The 20076-nt window shown below is 45.5% G+C and overlaps 2 protein-coding genes across 5 annotated transcripts; both read right to left on the bottom strand.

The window, feature by feature from the left end:
* Window positions 1-8: 8 nt before the first annotated feature.
* Window positions 9-14310, bottom strand: ankzf1 (ankyrin repeat and zinc finger peptidyl tRNA hydrolase 1). 3 transcript variants are annotated; one of them, XM_037538961.1, is made up of 15 exons: window positions 14239-14310; window positions 13634-13771; window positions 10635-10741; window positions 10210-10312; window positions 8827-9014; window positions 8003-8112; window positions 7736-7889; window positions 5991-6213; window positions 5498-5596; window positions 4660-4809; window positions 4096-4492; window positions 3772-3883; window positions 3299-3466; window positions 3145-3215; window positions 9-865 (listed from the first exon to the last, which is right to left on the bottom strand). In XM_037538961.1, the coding sequence occupies exons 2-15, from the start codon at window positions 13767-13769 to the stop codon at window positions 742-744; spliced, it is 2142 nt and encodes a 713-aa protein (XP_037394858.1). In that variant the 5' UTR covers window positions 13770-13771; window positions 14239-14310; the 3' UTR covers window positions 9-741. The 3 variants fall into 3 exon arrangements, with proteins under 3 accessions (XP_037394858.1, XP_037394856.1, XP_037394857.1); XM_037538959.1 differs by having other exon boundaries at window positions 13634-13819; window positions 14239-14283; XM_037538960.1 differs by lacking the exon at window positions 14239-14310 and adding an exon at window positions 14089-14200 and having other exon boundaries at window positions 13634-13819.
* A 1347-nt stretch (window positions 14311-15657) lies between these two features.
* On the bottom strand, window positions 15658-18669 carry si:ch211-167j6.3. 2 transcript variants are annotated; one of them, XM_037538998.1, is made up of 6 exons: window positions 18614-18669; window positions 18422-18520; window positions 17285-17373; window positions 17069-17203; window positions 16722-16861; window positions 15658-15848 (listed from the first exon to the last, which is right to left on the bottom strand). In XM_037538998.1, the coding sequence occupies exons 2-6, from the start codon at window positions 18470-18472 to the stop codon at window positions 15751-15753; spliced, it is 513 nt and encodes a 170-aa protein (XP_037394895.1). In that variant the 5' UTR covers window positions 18473-18520; window positions 18614-18669; the 3' UTR covers window positions 15658-15750. The 2 variants fall into 2 exon arrangements, with proteins under 2 accessions (XP_037394895.1, XP_037394894.1); XM_037538997.1 differs by lacking the exon at window positions 18614-18669 and having other exon boundaries at window positions 18422-18605.
* Window positions 18670-20076: the final 1407 nt, after the last annotated feature.

Below are 20076 nucleotides of genomic sequence, written 5' to 3'. Positions count from 1 at the left end.
ACAATCACTTCATATTTCCATTATTGCTTTGTTTATTATTTTCAGTTAATGGTTAAAGCAGTTCAGGTCCTGAGATTCAAAAACCAACAATATGATCACAATTTACTGCTCAAACAGAGATTTACATTAATACACTTCACTGTCCTCATATTCCTCATTTTTAATAATAATGCACTTTTCCAGACCGGTCCAGTGCCTCACTTTATCCGTCACTGTTCATCATTCATTAGAGTGGCTTTTATCTGCACATTAATGTTATTATCGATCATTCCTGCATAATCAATATTCACACTGCCCATTAAAAGTTCATTTACTCCTCGCTTTTCCAAAGGTTTGATACAAATCACCACATTTTCCTAGTTAAAGGCTGTATTTCTCCTCTGCATGTGGATGTAAATGAGCTCTGTCCTGATTGGCTATTCTGTATTGTGTCTCATTCAATAATTCATCTCATTCATTCTGCTTAAGATAACTAAAAGGGCGGGGCCAAACTACAGCATGCTAAATGGGTGGGGCCAAACTGCAGGATGCTGAATGGGCGGGGCCAAACTGCTGTAGAACAGGTGGATTTGTGTGTTACTGAGGAAGTTTAAAGGCACTGTGTATAAAATCAGCTCCTCCCGCTGTGCTGATCAACAGCAGTGATAGAGGAAGCAGCACCAGTTCCTCCTGTGGCAGTAAGACATGACTCCTCCAGTCCGGTCCCGTTCTGACCGCGGTCACTCTGTGGTCAGGGTCTGGTCAGGTTCGAGCTGCAGCATTGGCTTTTCGATGGGTCTGGACGCAGCGTGGAGAACAAAAGGAGAAATCCAGATACTCAAACGGAATCTTCCCCAACAACGACTCTCCACACTGACAACACCGCCTGCAGCAAACAAACAGAGGTGGTCAATCTATGACCTCACAACCACTCGGCTAAATCATCTTCAGTATTACTGTACTTCAGTACAGTAGGTGGCGCTGTGCCTTTTGCTGGCTAGATGTCAAGGGAGACGTCTAACGTTAGGTACTGTATAGGTACTGAGCTAGTATAGTCCATTTTCAGTCAGTAGATTGAGCCAGTGTAGTCTATTTTCAGTCAGCAGATTGAGCTAGTGCAGTCTATTTTCAGTCAGCAGATTGAGCCAGTATAGTCTATTTTCAGTCAGCAGATTGAGCCAGTATAGTCTATTTTCAGTCAGCAGATTGAGCTAGTATAGTCCATTTTCAGTCATCAGATTGAGCCAGTGTAGTCTATTTTCAGTCATCAGATTGAGCCAGTGTAGTCTATTTTCAGTCATCAGATTGAGCTAGTGTAGTCTATTTTCAGTCAGCAGATTGAGCTAGTGTAGTCTATTTTCAGTCATCAGATTGAGCCAGTGTAGTCTATTTTCAGTCATCAGATTGAGCTAGTGTAGTCTATTTTCAGTCAGCAGATTGAGCTAGTGTAGTCTATTTTCAGTCATCAGATTGAGCGAGTGCAGTCTATTTTCAGTCAGCAGATTGAGCGAGTGCAGTCTATTTTCAGTCATCAGATTGAGCGAGTGCAGTCTATTTTCAGTCATCAGATTGAGCGAGTGCAGTCTATTTTCAGTCATCAGATTGAGCGAGTGCAGTCTATTTTCAGTCATCAGATTGAGCGAGTGCAGTCTATTTTCAGTCATCAGATTGAGCGAGTGCAGTCTATTTTCAGTCATCAGATTGAGCGAGTGCAGTCTATTTTCAGTCATCAGATTGAGCGAGTGCAGTCTATTTTCAGTCATCAGATTGAGCGAGTGCAGTCTATTTTCAGTCAGCAGATTGAGCGAGTGCAGTCTATTTTCAGTCAGCAGATTGAGCGAGTGCAGTCTATTTTCAGTCAGCAGATTGAGCGAGTGCAGTCTATTTTCAGTCAGCAGATTGAGCGAGTGCAGTCTATTTTCAGTCAGCAGATTGAGCGAGTGCAGTCTATTTTCAGTCAGCAGATTGAGCGAGTGCAGTCTATTTTCAGTCAGCAGATTGAGCGAGTGCAGTCTATTTTCAGTCAGCAGATTGAGCGAGTGCAGTCTATTTTCAGTCAGCAGATTGAGCGAGTGCAGTCTATTTTCAGTCTATTTTCAGTCAGTAGATTGAGCGAGTGCAGTCTATTTTCAGTCAGTAGATTGAGCTAGTGTAGCCTATTTTCAGTCAGTAGATTGAGCTAGTGTAGTCTATTTTCAGTCAGTAGATTGAGCGAGTGTAGTCTATTTTCAGTCAGTAGATTGAGCGAGTGTAGTCTATTTTCAGTCAGTAGATTGAGCTAGTGTAGTCTATTTTCAGTCAGTAGATTGAGCTAGTGTAGTCTATTTTCAGTTAGCAGTATTATGTCAGCTAACAGGTACCCATGTTGGCTAGTATGGCACAGAGATGGGGGAGAGGGAGGACCACCCTAGTCACCCAGAGAGAGAGAGGCCAGTTACCAGTGTGGTGGGAGAGTGAAAGCGTACCTGCTGTTGCTTGGTCAGACTGTACATGCTCTGGGTCGGTCAGAGCGCGCCTGCCGTTGGTCGGTCAGAGCATACCTGCTCGGGGTCGGTCAGAGCGCGCCTGCCGTCGGTCGGTCAGAGCATACCTGCTCGGGGTCGGTCAGAGCGCGCCTGCCGTCGGTCGGTCAGAGCATACCTGCTCGGGGTCGGTCAGAGCGCGCCTGCCGTCGGTCGGTCAGAGCACACCTGCTCGGGGTCGGTCAGAGAGCGCCTGCCGTCGGTCGGTCAGAGCGCACCTGCTCGGGGTCGGTCAGAGCGCGCCTGCTCGGGGTCGGTCAGAGCGCGCCTGCCGTCGGTCGGTCAGAGCGCACCTGCTCGGGGTCGGTCAGAGCGCGCCTGCTCGGGGTCGGTCAGAGCGCGCCTGCCGTCGGTCGGTCAGAGCGCGCCTGCCGTCGGTCGGTCAGAGCGCACCTGCCGTCGGTCGGTCAGAGCGCACCTGCTCGGGGTCGGTCAGAGCGCACCTGCTCGGGGTCGGTCAGAGCGCACCTGCTCGGGGTCGGTCAGAGCGCACCTGCTCGGGGTCGGTCAGAGCGCACCTGCTCGGGGTCGGTCAGAGCGTACCTGCTCGGGGTCGGTCAGAGCGTACCTGCTGTTGGTCGGTCAGAGCGTACCTGCTGTTGGTCGGTCAGAGCGTACCTGCTGTTGGTCGGTCAGAGCGTACCTGCTGTTGGTCAGTGTTACTCCTGTTGTAGCCGCCTGCTCTGCCAGTCTCCTCTCTGCAGCCAACGCCCTCTGAGATAAACATACAGCACATCAGCACAAAATACAGAAATAAGAGAGAAGTGAGATGATCATCCACTTTTACTCAGCAGTACCTTCTCTCGGTCACTCAGTGATAAAAACCTCCTCTTCTCCTCCTCTTCCTCCTCCTCTCTCTTCTTCTCCTCTTTCTGCTCTCTCTCTCGCTGTTTCTTCGCCGCTCGCTGTGCTTTCTTCTTCTCCACCTTCTTCCTCTCGATTTCAGCTGTCAGAGGTCCAGGAACCTCCAGGATAAAGAACCATGATCATTGCACTGATAGTATCTCTCACATGAGTTCCTAACAACTAAAGATTACCTACACAAAGACACAGCACAGGATTACCTCCACATTACAGGATGGAAATGGCCCAAATCTCTAAATGTAGGTATTGTGATATAAACCGTTCTACGGTTTCTTCTTCTTCATGGTTTATGGGGGTTTTTACCAGCGTTCTGTAAAACTTGTCCAACATGAAAGCAGTAGCTATGAAAGAACACATCTGTGGGCGGAGCCTGGAGAGGGTAACTGAGTGATAAGGCTTGCTTTACCTGAGCTTTTGCATAGTCATATTTGTTGGGATGGTCAGCCATGAACTTCCTGAAGGCATTCCGAGTGTCTTTCTCTGCAGCGACTGCATACGGAGTCTGACCTTTACTGTCCCTACACACACCAGAAAAAACACAGTGTTTAGCTGAGGGAAAGGTGGACTTAAATAAGGTAAAAGTGGGTTTAGGGGAGGGAAAGGTGGGTTGAGGGGAAGTAAAGGAGGGTTGAGGGGCTGGTAAAGGAGGGTTGAGGGGCTGGTAAAGGAGGGTTGAGGGAGGTAAAGGAGGGTTGAGGGGAGGTAAAGGAGGGGTAAAGGTGTTGTGTACCTGCAGGCTGGGTCAGTTCCTGCCTCCAGCAGCAGTCTGACGATGTTCTTCTGTCCTGCAGCCGAAGCCACGTGCAGCAGAGTGAACCCCGCGGAGTCGATGGGGGTGTTGAGGAGTGTGAGGGGACTGAGAGAGACCTCTGGACCCCTGGGCTCTGCTGGAGACTCAGGCAGCTGCAGCAGACTGTGCAGAGCTGGGACGTCTCCTGTTTTGCAGGCGGTGTAGAGAGCGTCCCTCACACTGTACTCCCACACCTCAGACTGGGAGAGCGCCGCACCTTCCTCTGCAGCGCCTTGGTCTTTGCTCTTGGCTTTTCTTTTGGCTTTAGGTTTCTCTGCAGCCTCCTGAGTGACCACTGCTACGTGCTGCACCTCCTCCTCCACCACACAGCCCGAGTCTACAGCCAGACATAAACAGAGTAAGTGAGATTCACTCAAACAGCACGCTACTGTTCAAGGTTTGGAATCTACTTCATTTTAGTTTTTTATTCATTAATAATACAAAAGTAAATTTAACGAGGAGCTAAAAGTGTTTCTGAGAAACAGGTCAGAGTTGTTACTTCACCGTCTGTTTTCTTTCTCTCTTTCTTTTTCTTCTGTTTCTTCTTGTTGGGCTTCACCTCATGTTCTCTCAGATCCAGCGTGTCTAACGTCATCTCCACCATCTCCAGCTCTACAGAGCCTTCATCGTCTGAGCGCTGCTCCTCATCCTCCTCTACAAACACAAACGCAGAGAACAGCTCAGCACAGTTAATCACACAGCTCGTCCAGACCTGCACTACATGCGTATCAGTTACATATTAAAATTACACTGTGATTACTTACTCAATTATGATGTTATGAAGAGCATCTTTAGAATCACAACACATGCTTCACTAACTGAATTTTTATATGATATTAGTTTTATAAGCTAAACAAAGTTACTGTCCACGTTCATTAGCTTTTATGGCAACAGGTCAGCGTTCATAAGCCTTGAATGACAACTGACACAAACCCTACATAAACATTTATTACGGCTGAGTCCAGCTGAGTCCAGTCACCTCAGAAACTGTTAAGACTACTAAAAACTGCTGCAATCGGCCTTTAGAAATGCTTATACTGCTTTATGTCAGTTGTCATTAAAGGCTTATATGGACGCCCCATAACCTGATGAACACTGGCCTCCAGTAAATATACGAGCTGGATGTGTTGTTCATCATTTGGGTCGATGCAAATAAAAGTAACCCTATTTGTGTCAACAACAGCTAAGAGGTTCTTACAAAAACAACAAAAGTTCGAATAAGAAGTCAGAACTCATCATTTGGGATCTACTGATCATCTACAGCCACTCTGAGGAGTTAAACCGGCCCGGCGCAGTCCGAGGAGTTAAACCAGCCGGGTGCAGTCTGAGGAGTTAAACTGACCTGGTGCTGTTTGAGGAGTTTGAGCTGCAGGATTCGGAGCTTTCCTCTGCCACACTTTCTTACTCAAACTGAAGATACTGGAAATATTTGTGTTTCTACCTGTAATAACACAAAAAATGATTAGTGTTATTCAGGGGTTGTGAGGAATGAGTTACATGTACTTCATTAATATTGTGATAGGTTTATACTTCCCAGAGTATTTTCAGATTATAACACTTTTTCTTCTACTAAAGTTTGAATGACATTCTTAATTATAATAACATTCATACTAAACACAAACATTAACATTCATAATAGATAAAGTTCAGTTCTTCTTCTTAAGTTTAATTAATCTTTTCCAAACTCAGGGACCTTTTAAAAAATTTGAGCAGAAATCACTGAAACCAAACACTGCAAAACCTCCCAAAACCAGACGAGCAGGACAGAAATCATAAGTAGAAGCATCATACAGAAAAAGAGCAGAAGCAGATCAGAGCAGATCAGAGCTGTTTACCGTAGATGTGCAGTGTTGAGAGGACGTTGTGGACGTGCTGTACTTCACTGAAAGTGGCTCTACGAGTGGCGAAAGGAAGTGAATGGATTCTCCGGTCTTTCTTTTCCAGCGGCGCTCCGCGGCCTCCGAAAAACACGCTCCTGTTATACTTTGGAGTTCGCAGGAAGATCGAGCTCGCCTCCTTCAAATACTCAGCCCAGCTCTTCAGCAGATCCTGAATGTCCTGAAGACATAAGAACGGGTGTGCAAACAAAAACAACGTAAAAGTGAAGTAATATAATAATTACAGGTCATGCTGACAGACTGTAATACACTACAGGAAGCGTAGGGGGCGATACGGCTTCTACTGTTTCATTTAAAAAGCTCTATAATGTTCATATGATCCACACAGTCGCTCTGACAGACCGTAATACACTACAGGAAGCGTAGGGGGCGATACGGCTTCTACTGTTTCATTTAAACAGCTCTATAATGTTCATATGATCCACACAGTCGCTCTGACAGACCGTAATACACTACAGGAAGCGTAGGGGGCGATACGGCTTCTACTGTTTCATTTAAAAAGCTCTATAATGTTCATATGATCCACACAGTCGCTCTGACAGACCGTAATACACTACAGGAAGCGTAGGGGGCGATACGGCTTCTACTGTTTCATTTAAAAAGCTCTATAATGTTCATATGATCCACACAGTCGCTCTGACAGACCGTAATACACTACAGGAAGCGTAGGGGGCGATACGGCTTCTACTGTTTCATTTAAAAAGCTCTATAATGTTCATATGATCCACACAGTCGCTCTGACAGACCGTAATACACTACAGGAAGCGTAGGGGGCGATACGGCTTCTACTGTTTCATTTAAAAAGCTCTATAATGTTCATATGATCCACACAGTCGCTCTGACAGACCGTAATACACTACAGGAAGCGTAGGGGGCGATACGGCTTCTACTGTTTCATTTAAAAAGCTCTATAATGTTCATATGATCCACACAGTCGCTCTGACAGACCGTAATACACTACAGGAAGCGTAGGGGGCGATACGGCTTCTACTGTTTCATTTAAAAAGCTCTATAATGTTCATATGATCCACACAGTCGCTCTGACAGACCGTAATACACTACAGGAAGCGTAGGGGGCGATACGGCTTCTACTGTTTCATTTAAAAAGCTCTATAATGTTCATATGATCCACACAGTCGCTCTGACAGACCGTAATACACTACAGGAAGCGTAGGGGGCGATACGGCTTCTACTGTTTCATTTAAAAAGCTCTATAATGTTCATATGATCCACACAGTCGCTCTGACAGACCGTAATACACTACAGGAAGCGTAGGGGGCGATACGGCTTCTACTGTTTCATTTAAAAAGCTCTATAATGTTCATATGATCCACACAGTCGCTCTGACAGACCGTAATACACTACAGGAAGCGTAGGGGGCGATACGGCTTCTACTGTTTCATTTAAAAAGCTCTATAATGTTCATATGATCCACACAGTCGCTCTGACAGACCGTAATACACTACAGGAAGCGTAGGGGGCGATACGGCTTCTACTGTTTCATTTAAAAAGCTCTATAATGTTCATATGATCCACACAGTCGCTCTGACAGACTGTAATACACTACAGGAAGCGTAGGGGCGATGCAAAATAAAACACTTAATGCCCCTCAGAGCCCTGTTATAAGAACACAGTAGGATAACAGTTTCACTGTTGAGGAAACGATGTTAAAGCTGCATCACCTTCAGCAGAGCAGCTTCGTTGTATCTCCTGAGAGCGGCTCCTGCGGATTTGGGGGCGTGGCTGCGGTTCTGGGCATCACGCAGACCCTGAGCGGTTCCTCTTTTAGCTCTTACTGTGTAGCGGTGAAACGTCTTATGCTGCAGAACCTCTTTACTGGAACATCACAACAACTTCATTAGGAACAAATCCATTCACCCTGCAGCAGTTTAGCCCCGCCCATCACATGCTCTGAGAGATAACCTCTGAATGTCAGTGTCTGAACTGACCCCCGAAACACAGCTCCAGCAAAGTGACCTCCACCGGTCATCAGGATCACCCACACCGTCCTGTCTGAAATCTTCAGCAGAGAGTCCACCAGGCTCACCTCGGAGTCGGTCTGAAAACACACAGTACAGTGAAAAGATTTACGGCTTCATTAAAGGCTCATTCCACCCCAGTTTCTAAATTCCTCCATAATTAACTAGTTATGGTGTAATCAGAGTGGTTCAGAGCGGTTCTCTGTTCCAGATAAACTGACCTGATCTGAGTCAGAGCTGCTCACAGTGGTGGTGATGGGAACCAGACGTCCCCCTCTAAAAGCTCCTCACAGTTCCTACATGAACTGGTTCTGAATTCACTGCCTGATGACTGAGACGCTGTTTTATGAGAGTTTAGAGAACTTCAACTCCATTCATGGTGGAGGGAGACATGCAGGGTGCTGTGCGGCAAAATAGTCCCCAAAGAAAACTCATCATTCCAGATTTTCCACTGTTTTCCATCATCAGCATTCCAGATAAGCTCAGAAGACTCGTGTAGGTTCTCTGGTGGTTCTGGATGGTAAATAAAGTGTCTATATCCGTGTTGTAGTCATGGCGACACCTGGTTCCCATCACCACCACTGTAAAGACGTCTGAACCACTTCACTCCAAACCCTCTGAACCTCTGATTACACCTCACGCACTGGATTACAGGGGAGTTATGAAAAATGGGTGGACTTCTCCTAAAAATATTTTAAATATTTTTATTCACTATTATTTAAAAACTGTTACTAAACATCCCATCAGGCTGTCCTGTGGGTTCTCCAGGTTCTCCTGGAGGTTCAGGTACTCACTCTGCAGGGCAGCGTGCAGCGGTACAGGGTCACGTACTGTCCATCAGAGTTCTGGAAAATCACCCTGCTGGACAGCCGGCCACCATCCGACCCCTCTGGGGTCACCTCATCACCATGGCCACCATCACCACCATCCGCCTCGTCGTCCTCAGAGTCCGAGTCTGAGCCAGAGATGCTGGACAGGTCACCTGTTTACAAACACACAGACAATATAAAACAGTAAGTGGTGTTTCACTCAGGACCCTCTCAGCTAGACAGAGAACTTCAGCCCAGCGTCCAGTCGGTCCAGCAGTGGAACTGAGGAAAACTGTCTACTGGACAGATCTCACCACGACTCCGTCACCGCAGACTGAAACTTCAACACGTCTATCCCAGAACTCAGAAAACAGCGACTCAAACCCGACTCTAAGCCGAGGCCAAATTTGGTCAGTAAAGGTTTGTGACACGCTGGTCAAACTCTGTGTTTTGTTTGTTTGTAGTTTCTAAATCTGTGTAATTTATTCTTTCGGACATCAGGACATGAACCTGTGGTGTTTAACTTCCAGCCCTAGAGTTGGGGGCGGAGTTTACACAGGAAAACAAACGTGTAAAGAGTATTTAATGCAGTGGGCTCCTTATTCATCACTAGTGACAGAGAGAATTCCTACTAGTGCTGCTGCCATCAGTCGACGCAATTGATGATGATGATGCTGAAAATGCATCAACATCAATATTTTAAATTGGCGAATTGCTTTTTAAAATCACTTTTTTTTACATTTGTCCTTCAATTCAAAAACAAAATCTCTTCTTCGACACAGTGACATGACTGCTGTGTGCACAACGGCATTCCACCTTAAATGGGGCAGCAGTTACATTCAGCCACCTCAAACACTGTAGTAATAACTGCTTCATCATTTAAGGTGGAACGGGAAAATTCAAACAAGAAACAACTTCAGCCGCGTCCACCACAGCAACACTAGCCATCTGCTGCCTGAGAACCTCCCCTGAACGAGCACTTGAGAAAATGTTCAGGCCAGAATCTGGACTCATTCTGCACTGACTGACCGGGTCAGTGAGTGAGTGTTCATGTGTGTTGCGTTTAATGGGACACAAACCTCACTGCATCATCTTATTTCTGCCATTATTTAAGCTCATTTCTGTGTGTAGGGAATTCCATAACATGACCTTCTGGAGGAAAATGAATCATTTGGTAAAATTGTTTAAATTAATTAATTGATAAACACTCGTTACTCCTGGTCTGTGAGACTCGTCCTCTAGGATCTGCTGACCTTCAGAGACCTACACTAAACTCCTGAAGATGGGTCAGCCTGAACATCTCACTGCTCAGATACACTGAACATGATGCTTTATCTGATAAACAGAGATGAAAAGAAATGAACGCACCTGCTCCTGTTTTCTTCTCGAACTCCTCCACGGAGAGTGACGGCTGTCCGGCCAGCCGCTGCCGCAGGTTACAGCGGTGCCAGTCCAGCTTATAGTGCTCCATCTGGACAAACAGAGCTACTGTCATCAACAAAAACCTGCAGCGAGGAGTGTCCACGTCATCTGACCCAGACTGAAGGGCTTTACTGAGTAGAGATTCTTTAGATTCTGTGCTCTCAGTGTTTGAAGGCTGTGTATCTACATCACGCCTTAAAACAGCAGGAGGAACCTGGCTGAGCTGAATCTGCGGCTGGGCTAATTCGTTAGTTTGAGCAATTCTAAAAAACAAAACTAAAATGAAACTAAAGCTCCTCTTTCACATGATTAAATACTGAGCTCTCGTGCAGGTTAAACAGGTAAACCAGCCGTATCAGTGGAGGATCTACCTGTTCTTCACGACTTTCAAACGGACACTGACACGCCGAACACAGCATCCTGTCTGAGACGCCCCCGACAACAGCGTCCTCCTTCCTCCGGCTCTCATCAAGAGCACCTGCACACAAACACCGGAGTCATATACAGAATCAAACAGCACAGTGAGTCAAACACAGTCAAACAGCACAGTGAGTCAAACACAGTCAAACAGCACAGTGAGTCAAACAGCACAGTGAGTCAAACACAGTCAAACAGCACAGTGAGTCAAACACAGTCAAACAGCGCAGTGAGTCAAAACACAGTCAAACAGCGCAGTGAGTCAAACACAGTCAAACAGCGCAGTGAGTCAAACAACACAGTGAGTCAAACCCAGTCAAACAGCACAGTGAGTCAAACAACACAGTGAGTCAAACCCAGTCAAACAGCACAGTGAGTCAAACAGCACAGTGAGTCAAACCCAGTCAAACAGCGCAGTGAGTCAAACACAGTCAAACAGCGCAGTGAGTCAAACACAGTCAAACAGCGCAGTGAGTCAAACACAGTCAAACAGCACAGTGAGTCAAACAACACAGTGAGTCAAACACAGTCAAACAGCACAGTGAGTCAAACCCAGTCAAACAGCACAGTGAGTCAAACAGCACAGTGAGTCAAACCCAGTCAAACAGCACGGTGAGTCAAACAGCACAGTGAGTCAAACCCAGTCAAACAGCACAGTGAGTCAAACCCAGTCAAACAGCACAGTGAGTCAAACAGCACAGTGAGTCAAACCCAGTCAAACAGCACAGTGAGTCAAACCCAGTCAAACAGCACAGTGGGTCAAACCCAGTCAAACAGCACAGTGAGTCAAACCCAGTCAAACAGCACAGTGAGTCAAACAGCACAGTGAGTCAAACACAGTCGAACAGCACAGTGAGTCAAACAGCACAGTGAGTCAAACACAGTCGAACAGCACTGTGAGTCAAACAGCACAGTCGAACAGCACAGTGAGTCAAACAGCACAGTGAGTCAATATTAGAACTGCGTGGATGTAAAATTGACTTTTCAATGTTTAACTTATAAGTTGTCTGACCAGTGGTAGGATGGTCCCCCCTTTAGATGTGAGTCTTGGTCCTCCCGAGGTTTCTTCCTCCTCCAGCTCTGAGGGAGTTTTTCCTTGCCTCAGCGCTCACGGGGGTTCTGTATATTCTGTATATTATGTTCAGTGTTTTGTCTGATTCTCTGTGCTGTGATTCCCATTTTTGTAAAGCTGCTTTGTGACAACATCAGTTGTAAAAAGCGCTATATAAATAAATTTGATTTGATTTCAAACCCAGTCAAACAGCACCGTGAGTCAAACACAGTCGAACAGCACAGTGAGTCAAACAGCACAGTGAGTCAAACACAGTCAAACAACACAGTGAGTCAAACACAGTCAAAACAACACAGTGAGTCAAACACAGTCAAACAGCACCGTGAGTCAAACACAGTCAAACAGCACCGTGAGTCAAACACAGTCAAACAGCACAGTGAGTCAAACAGCACAGTGAGTCAAACACAGTCAAACAACACAGTGAGTCAAACAACACAGTGAGTCAAACACAGTCAAACAGCACAGTGAGTCAAACACAGTCAAACAGCACAGTGAGTCAAACAGCACCGTGAGTCAAACAGCACAGTGAGTCAAACAGCACAGTGAGTCAAACACAGTCAAACAACACAGTGAGTCAAACACAGTCAAACAGCACAGTGAGTCAAACAGCACCGTGAGTCAAACACAGTCGAACAGCACAGTGAGTCAAACAGCACAGTGAGTCAAACACAGTCAAACAACACAGTGAGTCAAACACAGTCAAACAGCACAGTGAGTCAAACAACACAGTGAGTCAAACACAGTCAAACAGCACAGTGAGTCAAACACAGTCAAACAGCACAGTGAGTCAAACAACACAGTGAGTCAAACACAGTCAAACAGCACAGTGAGTCAAACACAGTCAAACAGCACAGTGAGTCAAACAGCACCGTGAGTCAAACACAGTCGAACAGCACAGTGAGTCAAACAGCACAGTGAGTCAAACACAGTCAAACAACACAGTGAGTCAAACACAGTCAAACAGCACAGTGAGTCAAACAACACAGTGAGTCAAACACAAACAACACAGTGAGTCAAACACAGTCAAACAGCACAGTGAGTCAAACACAGTCAAACAACACAGTGAGTCAAACAACACAGTGAGTCAAACAGTCAAACAGCACAGTGAGTCAAACAGCACCGTGAGTCAAACACAGTCGAACAGCACAGTGAGTCAAACAGCACAGTGAGTCAAACAACACAGTGAGTCAAACACAAACAACACAGTGAGTCAAACACAGTCAAACAGCACAGTGAGTCAAACAGCACAGTGAGTCAAACACAGTCAAACAGCACAGTGAGTCAAACAGCACAGTGAGTCAAACACAGTCAAACAGCACAGTGAGTCAAACAGCACAGTGAGTCAAACAGCACAGTGAGTCAAACACAGTCAAACAGCACAGTGAGTCAAACAGCACAGTGAGTCAAACACAGTCAAACAGCGCAGCGAGTCAAACAGCACAGTGAGTCAAACACAGTCAAACAGCACAGTGAGTCAAACACAGTCAAACAGCACAGTGAGTCAAACAGCACAGTGAGTCAAACAGCACAGTGAGTCAAACACAGTCAAACAGCACAGTGAGTCAAACACAGTCAAACAGCACAGTGAGTCAAACACAGTCAAACAGCTCAGTGAGTCAAACAGCACAGTGAGTCAAACAGCACAGTGAGTCAAACACAGTCGAACAGCACAGTGAGTCAAACAGCACAGTGAGTCAATAAGCAGAGTGAGTCAAACAGCACAGTGAGTCAAACAGCACAGTGAGTCAAACACAGTCAAACAGCACAGTGAGTCAAACACAGTCAAACAGCACAGTGAGTCAAACACTACTCACACTACAGTGAGTCAAATATAGTAAAAAAGGTTCCACTGTGTAAATATGACCATTGCAGAACACATACCGACTGTGATAGGGGGCGCTGCGGTGGACTGGGGGTCTTCCTGATGGTTTGGCAGATTTGAAATCTCTCTGAGTCCATCAATGAGCTGCAGATCTCCAGCACAATCAAACACAGAGCGCTGCTCCACACCGGCCATCGCTGAGAGGACAGGCAGAACACATCAAGGGATCACATCTGAGCAGAACTCTGAGAACAGTCAGAACAGATCAATCACATCTGAGCAGAACTCTGAGAACAGTCAGAACAGATCAATCACATCTGAGCAGAACTCTGAGAACAGTCAGAACAGATCAATCACATCTGAGCAGAACTCTGAGAACAGATCAATCACATCTGAGCAGAACTCTGAGAACGCTCTCAGGCTGTACACCGTCAGAGAACCCCCATCTATCTAGAACCACCCCTAAATCTGCTCTCCTGGCTCACATTTTCCTCTCATTAATCTATAAACACACCGGGTCCTCTAACGATCTCGCAGATCCCGGGCTGCTGGGTCTGAGACTCCACTGAGAGCTGGAACGCCCTGAAACTGTGAGACTAAGCTTTAAACGAGTTTTAACGCGTTTCTATTTCTATAGATTTAACATTAAACTCTAAACACGAACCTCCAGCCCGTCACACGCGCTGCTTCTCCTTCTCTCCGCTGCAGCTGCGCGTTCAGCGCCGCTACCGCCCCCTGCTGCTCTCCACACCACGCTACACTTACAACGGTGGTCTGCTTAGAACCAGGAGCTCAGATGAAGAATGCATATTGTTCTCTACAGCACCAAAAATGGTTCTACTATTGTTATGATGTCAAGCACCCATTTGGTGGTATTTAGAACCTTTTTCAAAAAGGTTCTGTGTAGGACCATTACAGCACATTCTCCATCAGTCTGAAGAACTTTTCCACCAGGTAATGGACCCTTTAGGTTTGGTTCTTGCTCCTATATAGAACCATTTTCTTTACTAAAGAGCCCTTGAAGAACCATTTTGGTGCTATATAGAACTATTTACATAAATAGTTCTATACAGAATGAATATACAACATTCTCTGTGAATCTGAGGAATGACTTTACCATGGAAACAGCCAGTTCAGCACAGAAATGTTTCCATATAGAACTCATGGTTGTAAATAGAACGATTGCATTCACTAAAGAACCCTTGAAGAACCGTCTTTTGAGTGTGCACCACACTCACTTTACACGTCCTCATCCTCTGATCTCTGATTAATCTCCGATCTGACTGATGAGCCACATCAATCAAACACGGTAAGCTTTAATGACGTATTAAATCCAGTCTTTTACTGAGTTTGATCAATGAGGACGAACGTTTTAAACCATATAACACAGCATTTCATTATTATTACCTTCATCTTCATGTTCATGTTGATTTTGACCAATCAGAAGAAGGTCTGTGGCATTTTCACTCATCATGCTACACTACTGGATATGAATGGAATATTTCGCTGCTGTCGGAACAAAACCTCGTATCTCCATTTCTGTCGTTTTCCAGTTATTTTTACATAATTTGAAAAAACATTGTTATATTGTGTGAAACGTTTACGATGAATAGCTTAGAAAGATGTCTGGTTCCATTGACTCACATTAAAAGTTAGGTAGGTTTTTTCCTTCTCCTGTGAACTTACCAGTTTGGAGATAGGAGGTTTTGTTCTGAGAGTAATTTATTAGTTCATTTAGTCACATTAATAGTTCCCTCCTATGTAAAATAGGCTGGTATTAACTGAACTTACAGTTGACCTAAACCAGAGATTTCCTCGTGTACATGAGCATAAATAACAGCACTAAATAAACAGCACAGTCAGAGCTGCAGTGTCTGTGTCAGACTGTGCTGATCTGGATATTGTTCTGCGGAGTGATGAGACTCAGTGCTCATCTGCGCTGTGGGCTGAGAGCTCCGCGCTGCGGGCTGAGAGCTCCGCGCGGTGAGCCGAGAGCTCCGCGCTGCGGGCTCTGCGCTGTGGGCTGTGAGCTCTGTGCTGCGGGCTCTGTGCTATGAGCTCTGTACTGTGTCACAGACCACTGTTTGGGTTTAAATCAGATTTATTGAAACAGGACGGAGGAGATAAAGAGCACAGATGGTGCTCTGAGGGCTCAGCCGGACTAAACCAAGCCTTGTTATCTGCGAGCTGCTCTTTTCCTCCCTGGTTTAGCTGCAGTCTCATTCCGAGAGGCGTCGGTTTGTGGAGTTTGATTCTCCTGCAGAAACTCTGGGCCTGTTCGGAGACGAGATGTGAGACAGTCAGTGCTTAAAGGGGAATTCCACCAATTCTTCCCAAAATCCCCCCTCAGTATGTGAGGTGTAATCAGAGGGATTCAGATGGTTTGGTATGAGACAGTTCAGACGTCTTTACAGTGGTGGTGATGGGAACCAGGCGTCGCCATGACTACAACACAGATATAGACACTTTATTTACCATCCAGAACCACCAGAGAACCTACACGAGTCTTCTGAGCTTATCTGGAATGTTGATGATGGAAAACAGTGGAAAATCTGGAATAATGAGTTTTCTTTGGGGACTATTTTGCCGCACAGCGACCTGCATGTCTCCCTCCACCATGAATGGACTTTAAGGCCAAAATCTTCTTAAACTATCGTACACACTTTGAAAGCGAAAGTTCTTCAAGCGTTCTTTAGTAAATGCACTTATTTAGAGCTACGAGTTCTATGCAGAACATTTCAAGCTTAAATGTTTCTCTGCATGGTGAAATGGTCCTTCAGATTAATGGAGAACATGTATGGTTCCATATAGAAGCTTTTTGAAAATGGTTCTATATAGCATGAAAGAGGGTTCTGCTAATGCACGCAAGCTTGACCTCGTATCAGTAACGGATGTACATCCTTCATCAGTCTCCGTTCTCAGCCTGAAGAAAAACCCTTGAACCCTTGAAGAACACACTGGGTCTCAGACATCAGGCAGTGTTGGATGTCTGGTTCCTATCACCACCCCTTTGAACAGTTCTGACTAAGTTTATCTAGAACAGAACGTTAATTACGGAGGAATTCTGAAAAATCAGTGGAGTTCCCCTTTAATACATACAGTGTAAATGACCGACAGTAAACACTGACCGCCTGTAAAGAGCGTCACCTTTCTGCGTGTTCTTCTGAGCGTCCTCCAACGCCTTCTTCAGGTTCTCTCGCTGTAGCTTCAGCTGGTTCTCCTCCTCCAGCAGAGTGGCCTCCTGTTTCTGCAGTTGGCTCAGAGAGACTTTACTCCGCTCCGTGCTTCTGTAACAGAGCAACAGGTGGAACATTCATAACCCACGTTCAGTCTCAGTCTTAAACCCAGAGTTCAGCAAAAAGCACAAACAAGCTGCAAAAGGCTTCAAGCTTTCCAGCTTCTGGTTCTCCATTCCACCTTAAAGGCTGCAGAAGACTTGCATATGTGGATTCTGGCACATGGTTATCTATTAACACGCTGCTGTGTGGCCAAACCTGGTGGTCAGCTCATGGATCTGCTGGTCCAGCTTCTGTTGCTCTTTCTTCACCGCATCCAGCTTCATCAGGGCGTCCATCAGGCCTTCATCCATGTACAGCAGCAGCAGCGTCCTGCGGTCCATCTCCTCGCGACTGCAGGAACACAGACTCATCTACACACACATGCACACAGTGTTCCTCACGCTGAGCGTCTGCTGTGGTGTGGGCTTTTACTCGAGGTGGATCTGCTGGCTGATTTCTTCTCTCCGGTTCTTCAGGCTCTGCAGCTCACAGGTTCTGTCCTTCAGCATCTTCAGCAGATCCTGAACAAACATCTGAGCTTAGAAACAGTGACCTACCATGGAGCCTCCATCGAGGACCAGCCTCTGTCAGCTGGTGTAATAAGATCCATGACGCTGGTCTTTAGCGCTACCATTAGCGTTTTAGCTCCCTGTAGTGCTACCGTTAGCGTTTTAGCTCCCTTTAGCCCTACCGTTAGCGTTTTAGCTCCCTTTAGCATTTTAGCTCCCTTTAGCGCTACCATTAGCGTTTTAGCTCCCTTTAGCGCTACCATTAGCGTTTTAGCTCCCTTTAGCATTTTAGCTCCCTTTAGCGCTACCATTAGCGTTTTAGCTCCCTTTATTGCTACCGTTAGCGTTTTAGCTCCCTTTAGCATTTTAGCTCCCTTTATTGCTACCGTTAGCGTTTTAGCTCTCTTTAGCGCCTCCGTCTCTGCCGTTAGCGTTTTAGCTCCCTTTAGCGCTTCTATGTCCACCGTTAGCGTTTTAGCTCTCTTTAGCACTTCTAGCTCTACCATTAGCACGTTAGCTCTCTTTAGCACGTTAGCTCTCTTTAGCACGTTAGCTCTCTTTAGCACGTTAGCTCTCTTTAGCACGTTAGCGCTCTTTAGCACGTTAGCGCTCTTTAGCACGTTAGCGCTCTTTAGCACGTTAGCGCTCTTTAGCACGTTAGCGCTCTTTAGCACGTTAGCGCTCTTTAGCACTTCTATCTCTACTGTTAGGATGTTGGCTTCCTTTAGCATTTTTGTCTTTATTGTTAGCATTTTAGCTCAGGCCTTCTATCTTATTTTATGCTCTCCTGGCATTGTTAGTGTTTGTTACTTTAGTATATCTAGGCTCAGGGACTAAGCCTAGTCCTAGGTTACAGTGTAAAGGGAGATTATCCTTTGAATAGAGTAAGTAGGCCAAAACTAGGTCTAAGCCTTGTCCAGGGAACCGACCCTGTTAGCTCTTTTAGTCTTTGATGATTGAGCCCTTCCAGCCCTTTCAGCCACACTCTGCAGGTGAGTTAACACAGCACAAAGGAAAAGAGAGAAAAGAGGAGAAAATGAAAAAATATTCAGCGAAATACCTGGACGTCGCTGCTGTCGCAGCTCCAGGAGTCGTTTAGTTTGGTCTCCATTTCAGGTTACTACAGCGCTCAGACTCAGCTCCTGAACACGGCGAACAACTTAGAGACAAAGCACATCAGAGTACATCTAACATGATCAACACCAGACCAGAAAACAGCCTTCGGAGCACTTTAACACGTTCAACACCTCACCAGAAGCAGCAGCAGCGACCCAGGGCTACAACACCTGGTTGAGGTTAAAGGTTAAGAGGCTTAGGGGATGGATTTAGCTTTGATCATTTCAAGTTTAAAGGACATGAATTTAATTTTAATGTTAAATGTTTAAGAATCAGACTATTGTGTTAATGTTAAACTAAGTATGTTTAATTTTAGTTTTAGGGTTATGCACTGTGTTTAGTTGTATTAGGTATTTTATGTTTTAGGGTGTGCAACCCCAATTCCAGTGAAGTTGGGACGTTGTGTAAAACATAAATAAAAACAGAATACGATGATTTTCAAATCCTTTTCAATCTATAGTCAACTGAATTCACTACAAAGAGGAGATATTTAATGTTCAAAGGATAAACTTTATTGTTTTTTGCAAATATTCACTCATTTTGAATTTCATGCCTGCAACACGTTCCAGAGAAGTTGGGACAGGGGCGTGTTTCCCACTGAGTTACATCACCTTTCCTTTTAACAGCACTAACACCCCCCCACACCATCAGAGATGCTGGCTTTTGAACTTTGTGCTGAAAACAATCCAGACAGTCCTTTTCCTCTTTGGCCCGGAGAACACAACGTCCATGATTTCCAAAAACAGTGTGAAATGTGGACGCGTCAGACCACAGGACACTTTTCCACTCTGCGTCAGTCCATCTCAGATGAGCTCGGCCCAGAGAAGGCAGCGGCGTTTCTGGGTGGTGTTGATATGTGGCTTCGCTTTGCATGGCAGAGTTTTAACCTGCACTTGTAGATGGAGCGACGAACTGAGTTCACTGACAATGGTTTTCCGAAGTGTGGGAATATGTGGGAATATCCGTTACAGAATGATGTGGGTTTTTAATGCAGTGCCGCCTGAGGGGTCGAAGGTCACGGGCATTCAGTGTTGGTTTTCTGCCTTGCCGCTTACCTGCAGAGATTTCTCCAGATTCTCTGAATCTTTTGATGATATTATGGACTGTAGATGATGAAATCCCTAAATTCCTGCAGTTGCACGTTGAGGAACGTTGTTCTTAAACTGTTGGACTATTTGCTCACGCAGTTGTTCACTAAGTGGTGAACCTCGCCCGTCCTTGCTTGTGAACGACTGAGCCTTTCAGGGATGCTCCCTTTATACCCAATCATGACACTCACCTGTTTCCAGTTAACCTGTTCACCTGTGGAATGTTCCAAACAGGTGTTTTTCGAGCATTCCTCAACTTTCCCAGTCTTGTGTTGCCCCTGTCCCAACTTCTTTGGAACGTGTTGCAGGCATCAAATTCAAAATGAGAGTAAAAAACTATGAAGTTTATCCGTTTGAACATTAAATATCTCGTCTTTGTAGTGGATTCAGTTGAATATAGGCTGAAAAAGATTTGTAAATCATTTTATTATGTTTTTATTTATGTTTTACACAACGTCCCAACTTAATTGGAATTGGGGTTGCAGATGTTTTGGGTGTTGATGTTGTAGGC

The sequence above is a fragment of the Pygocentrus nattereri genome, chromosome 6 (assembly GCF_015220715.1).
Source record: "Pygocentrus nattereri isolate fPygNat1 chromosome 6, fPygNat1.pri, whole genome shotgun sequence".
Taxonomy (NCBI): Eukaryota; Metazoa; Chordata; class Actinopteri; order Characiformes; family Serrasalmidae; genus Pygocentrus; species Pygocentrus nattereri.
The sequence above is the reverse complement of the archived record's forward strand: the minus strand, read 5'-3'. Positions and strand labels throughout refer to the sequence as shown.

What these genes read in the sequence shown, in the direction of transcription:
- ankzf1 (XM_037538961.1), bottom strand. Translation starts at nt 13,769, where the DNA reads ATGGCCGGTGTGGAGCAGCGCTCTGTGTTTGATTGTGCTGGAGATCTG. An exon ending in AGAGAGAAAGAAAACAGACG is followed by an intron (nt 4,493 to 4,659) that starts GTGAAGTAACAA and finishes GTCTGGCTGTAG; the next exon opens with ACTCGGGCTGTGTGGTGGAG. An exon ending in CACTGAGTGACCGAGAGAAG is followed by an intron (nt 3,216 to 3,298) that starts GTACTGCTGAGT and finishes TGTTTATCTCAG; the next exon opens with AGGGCGTTGGCTGCAGAGAG.
- si:ch211-167j6.3 (XM_037538998.1), bottom strand. Translation starts at nt 18,472, where the DNA reads ATGGAGACCAAACTAAACGACTCCTGGAGCTGCGACAGCAGCGACGTC. An exon ending in GCGACAGCAGCGACGTCCAG is followed by an intron (nt 17,374 to 18,421) that starts GTATTTCGCTGA and finishes ATGTTTGTTCAG; the next exon opens with GATCTGCTGAAGATGCTGAA. An exon ending in ATCCATGAGCTGACCACCAG is followed by an intron (nt 16,862 to 17,068) that starts GTTTGGCCACAC and finishes GCTCTGTTACAG; the next exon opens with AAGCACGGAGCGGAGTAAAG.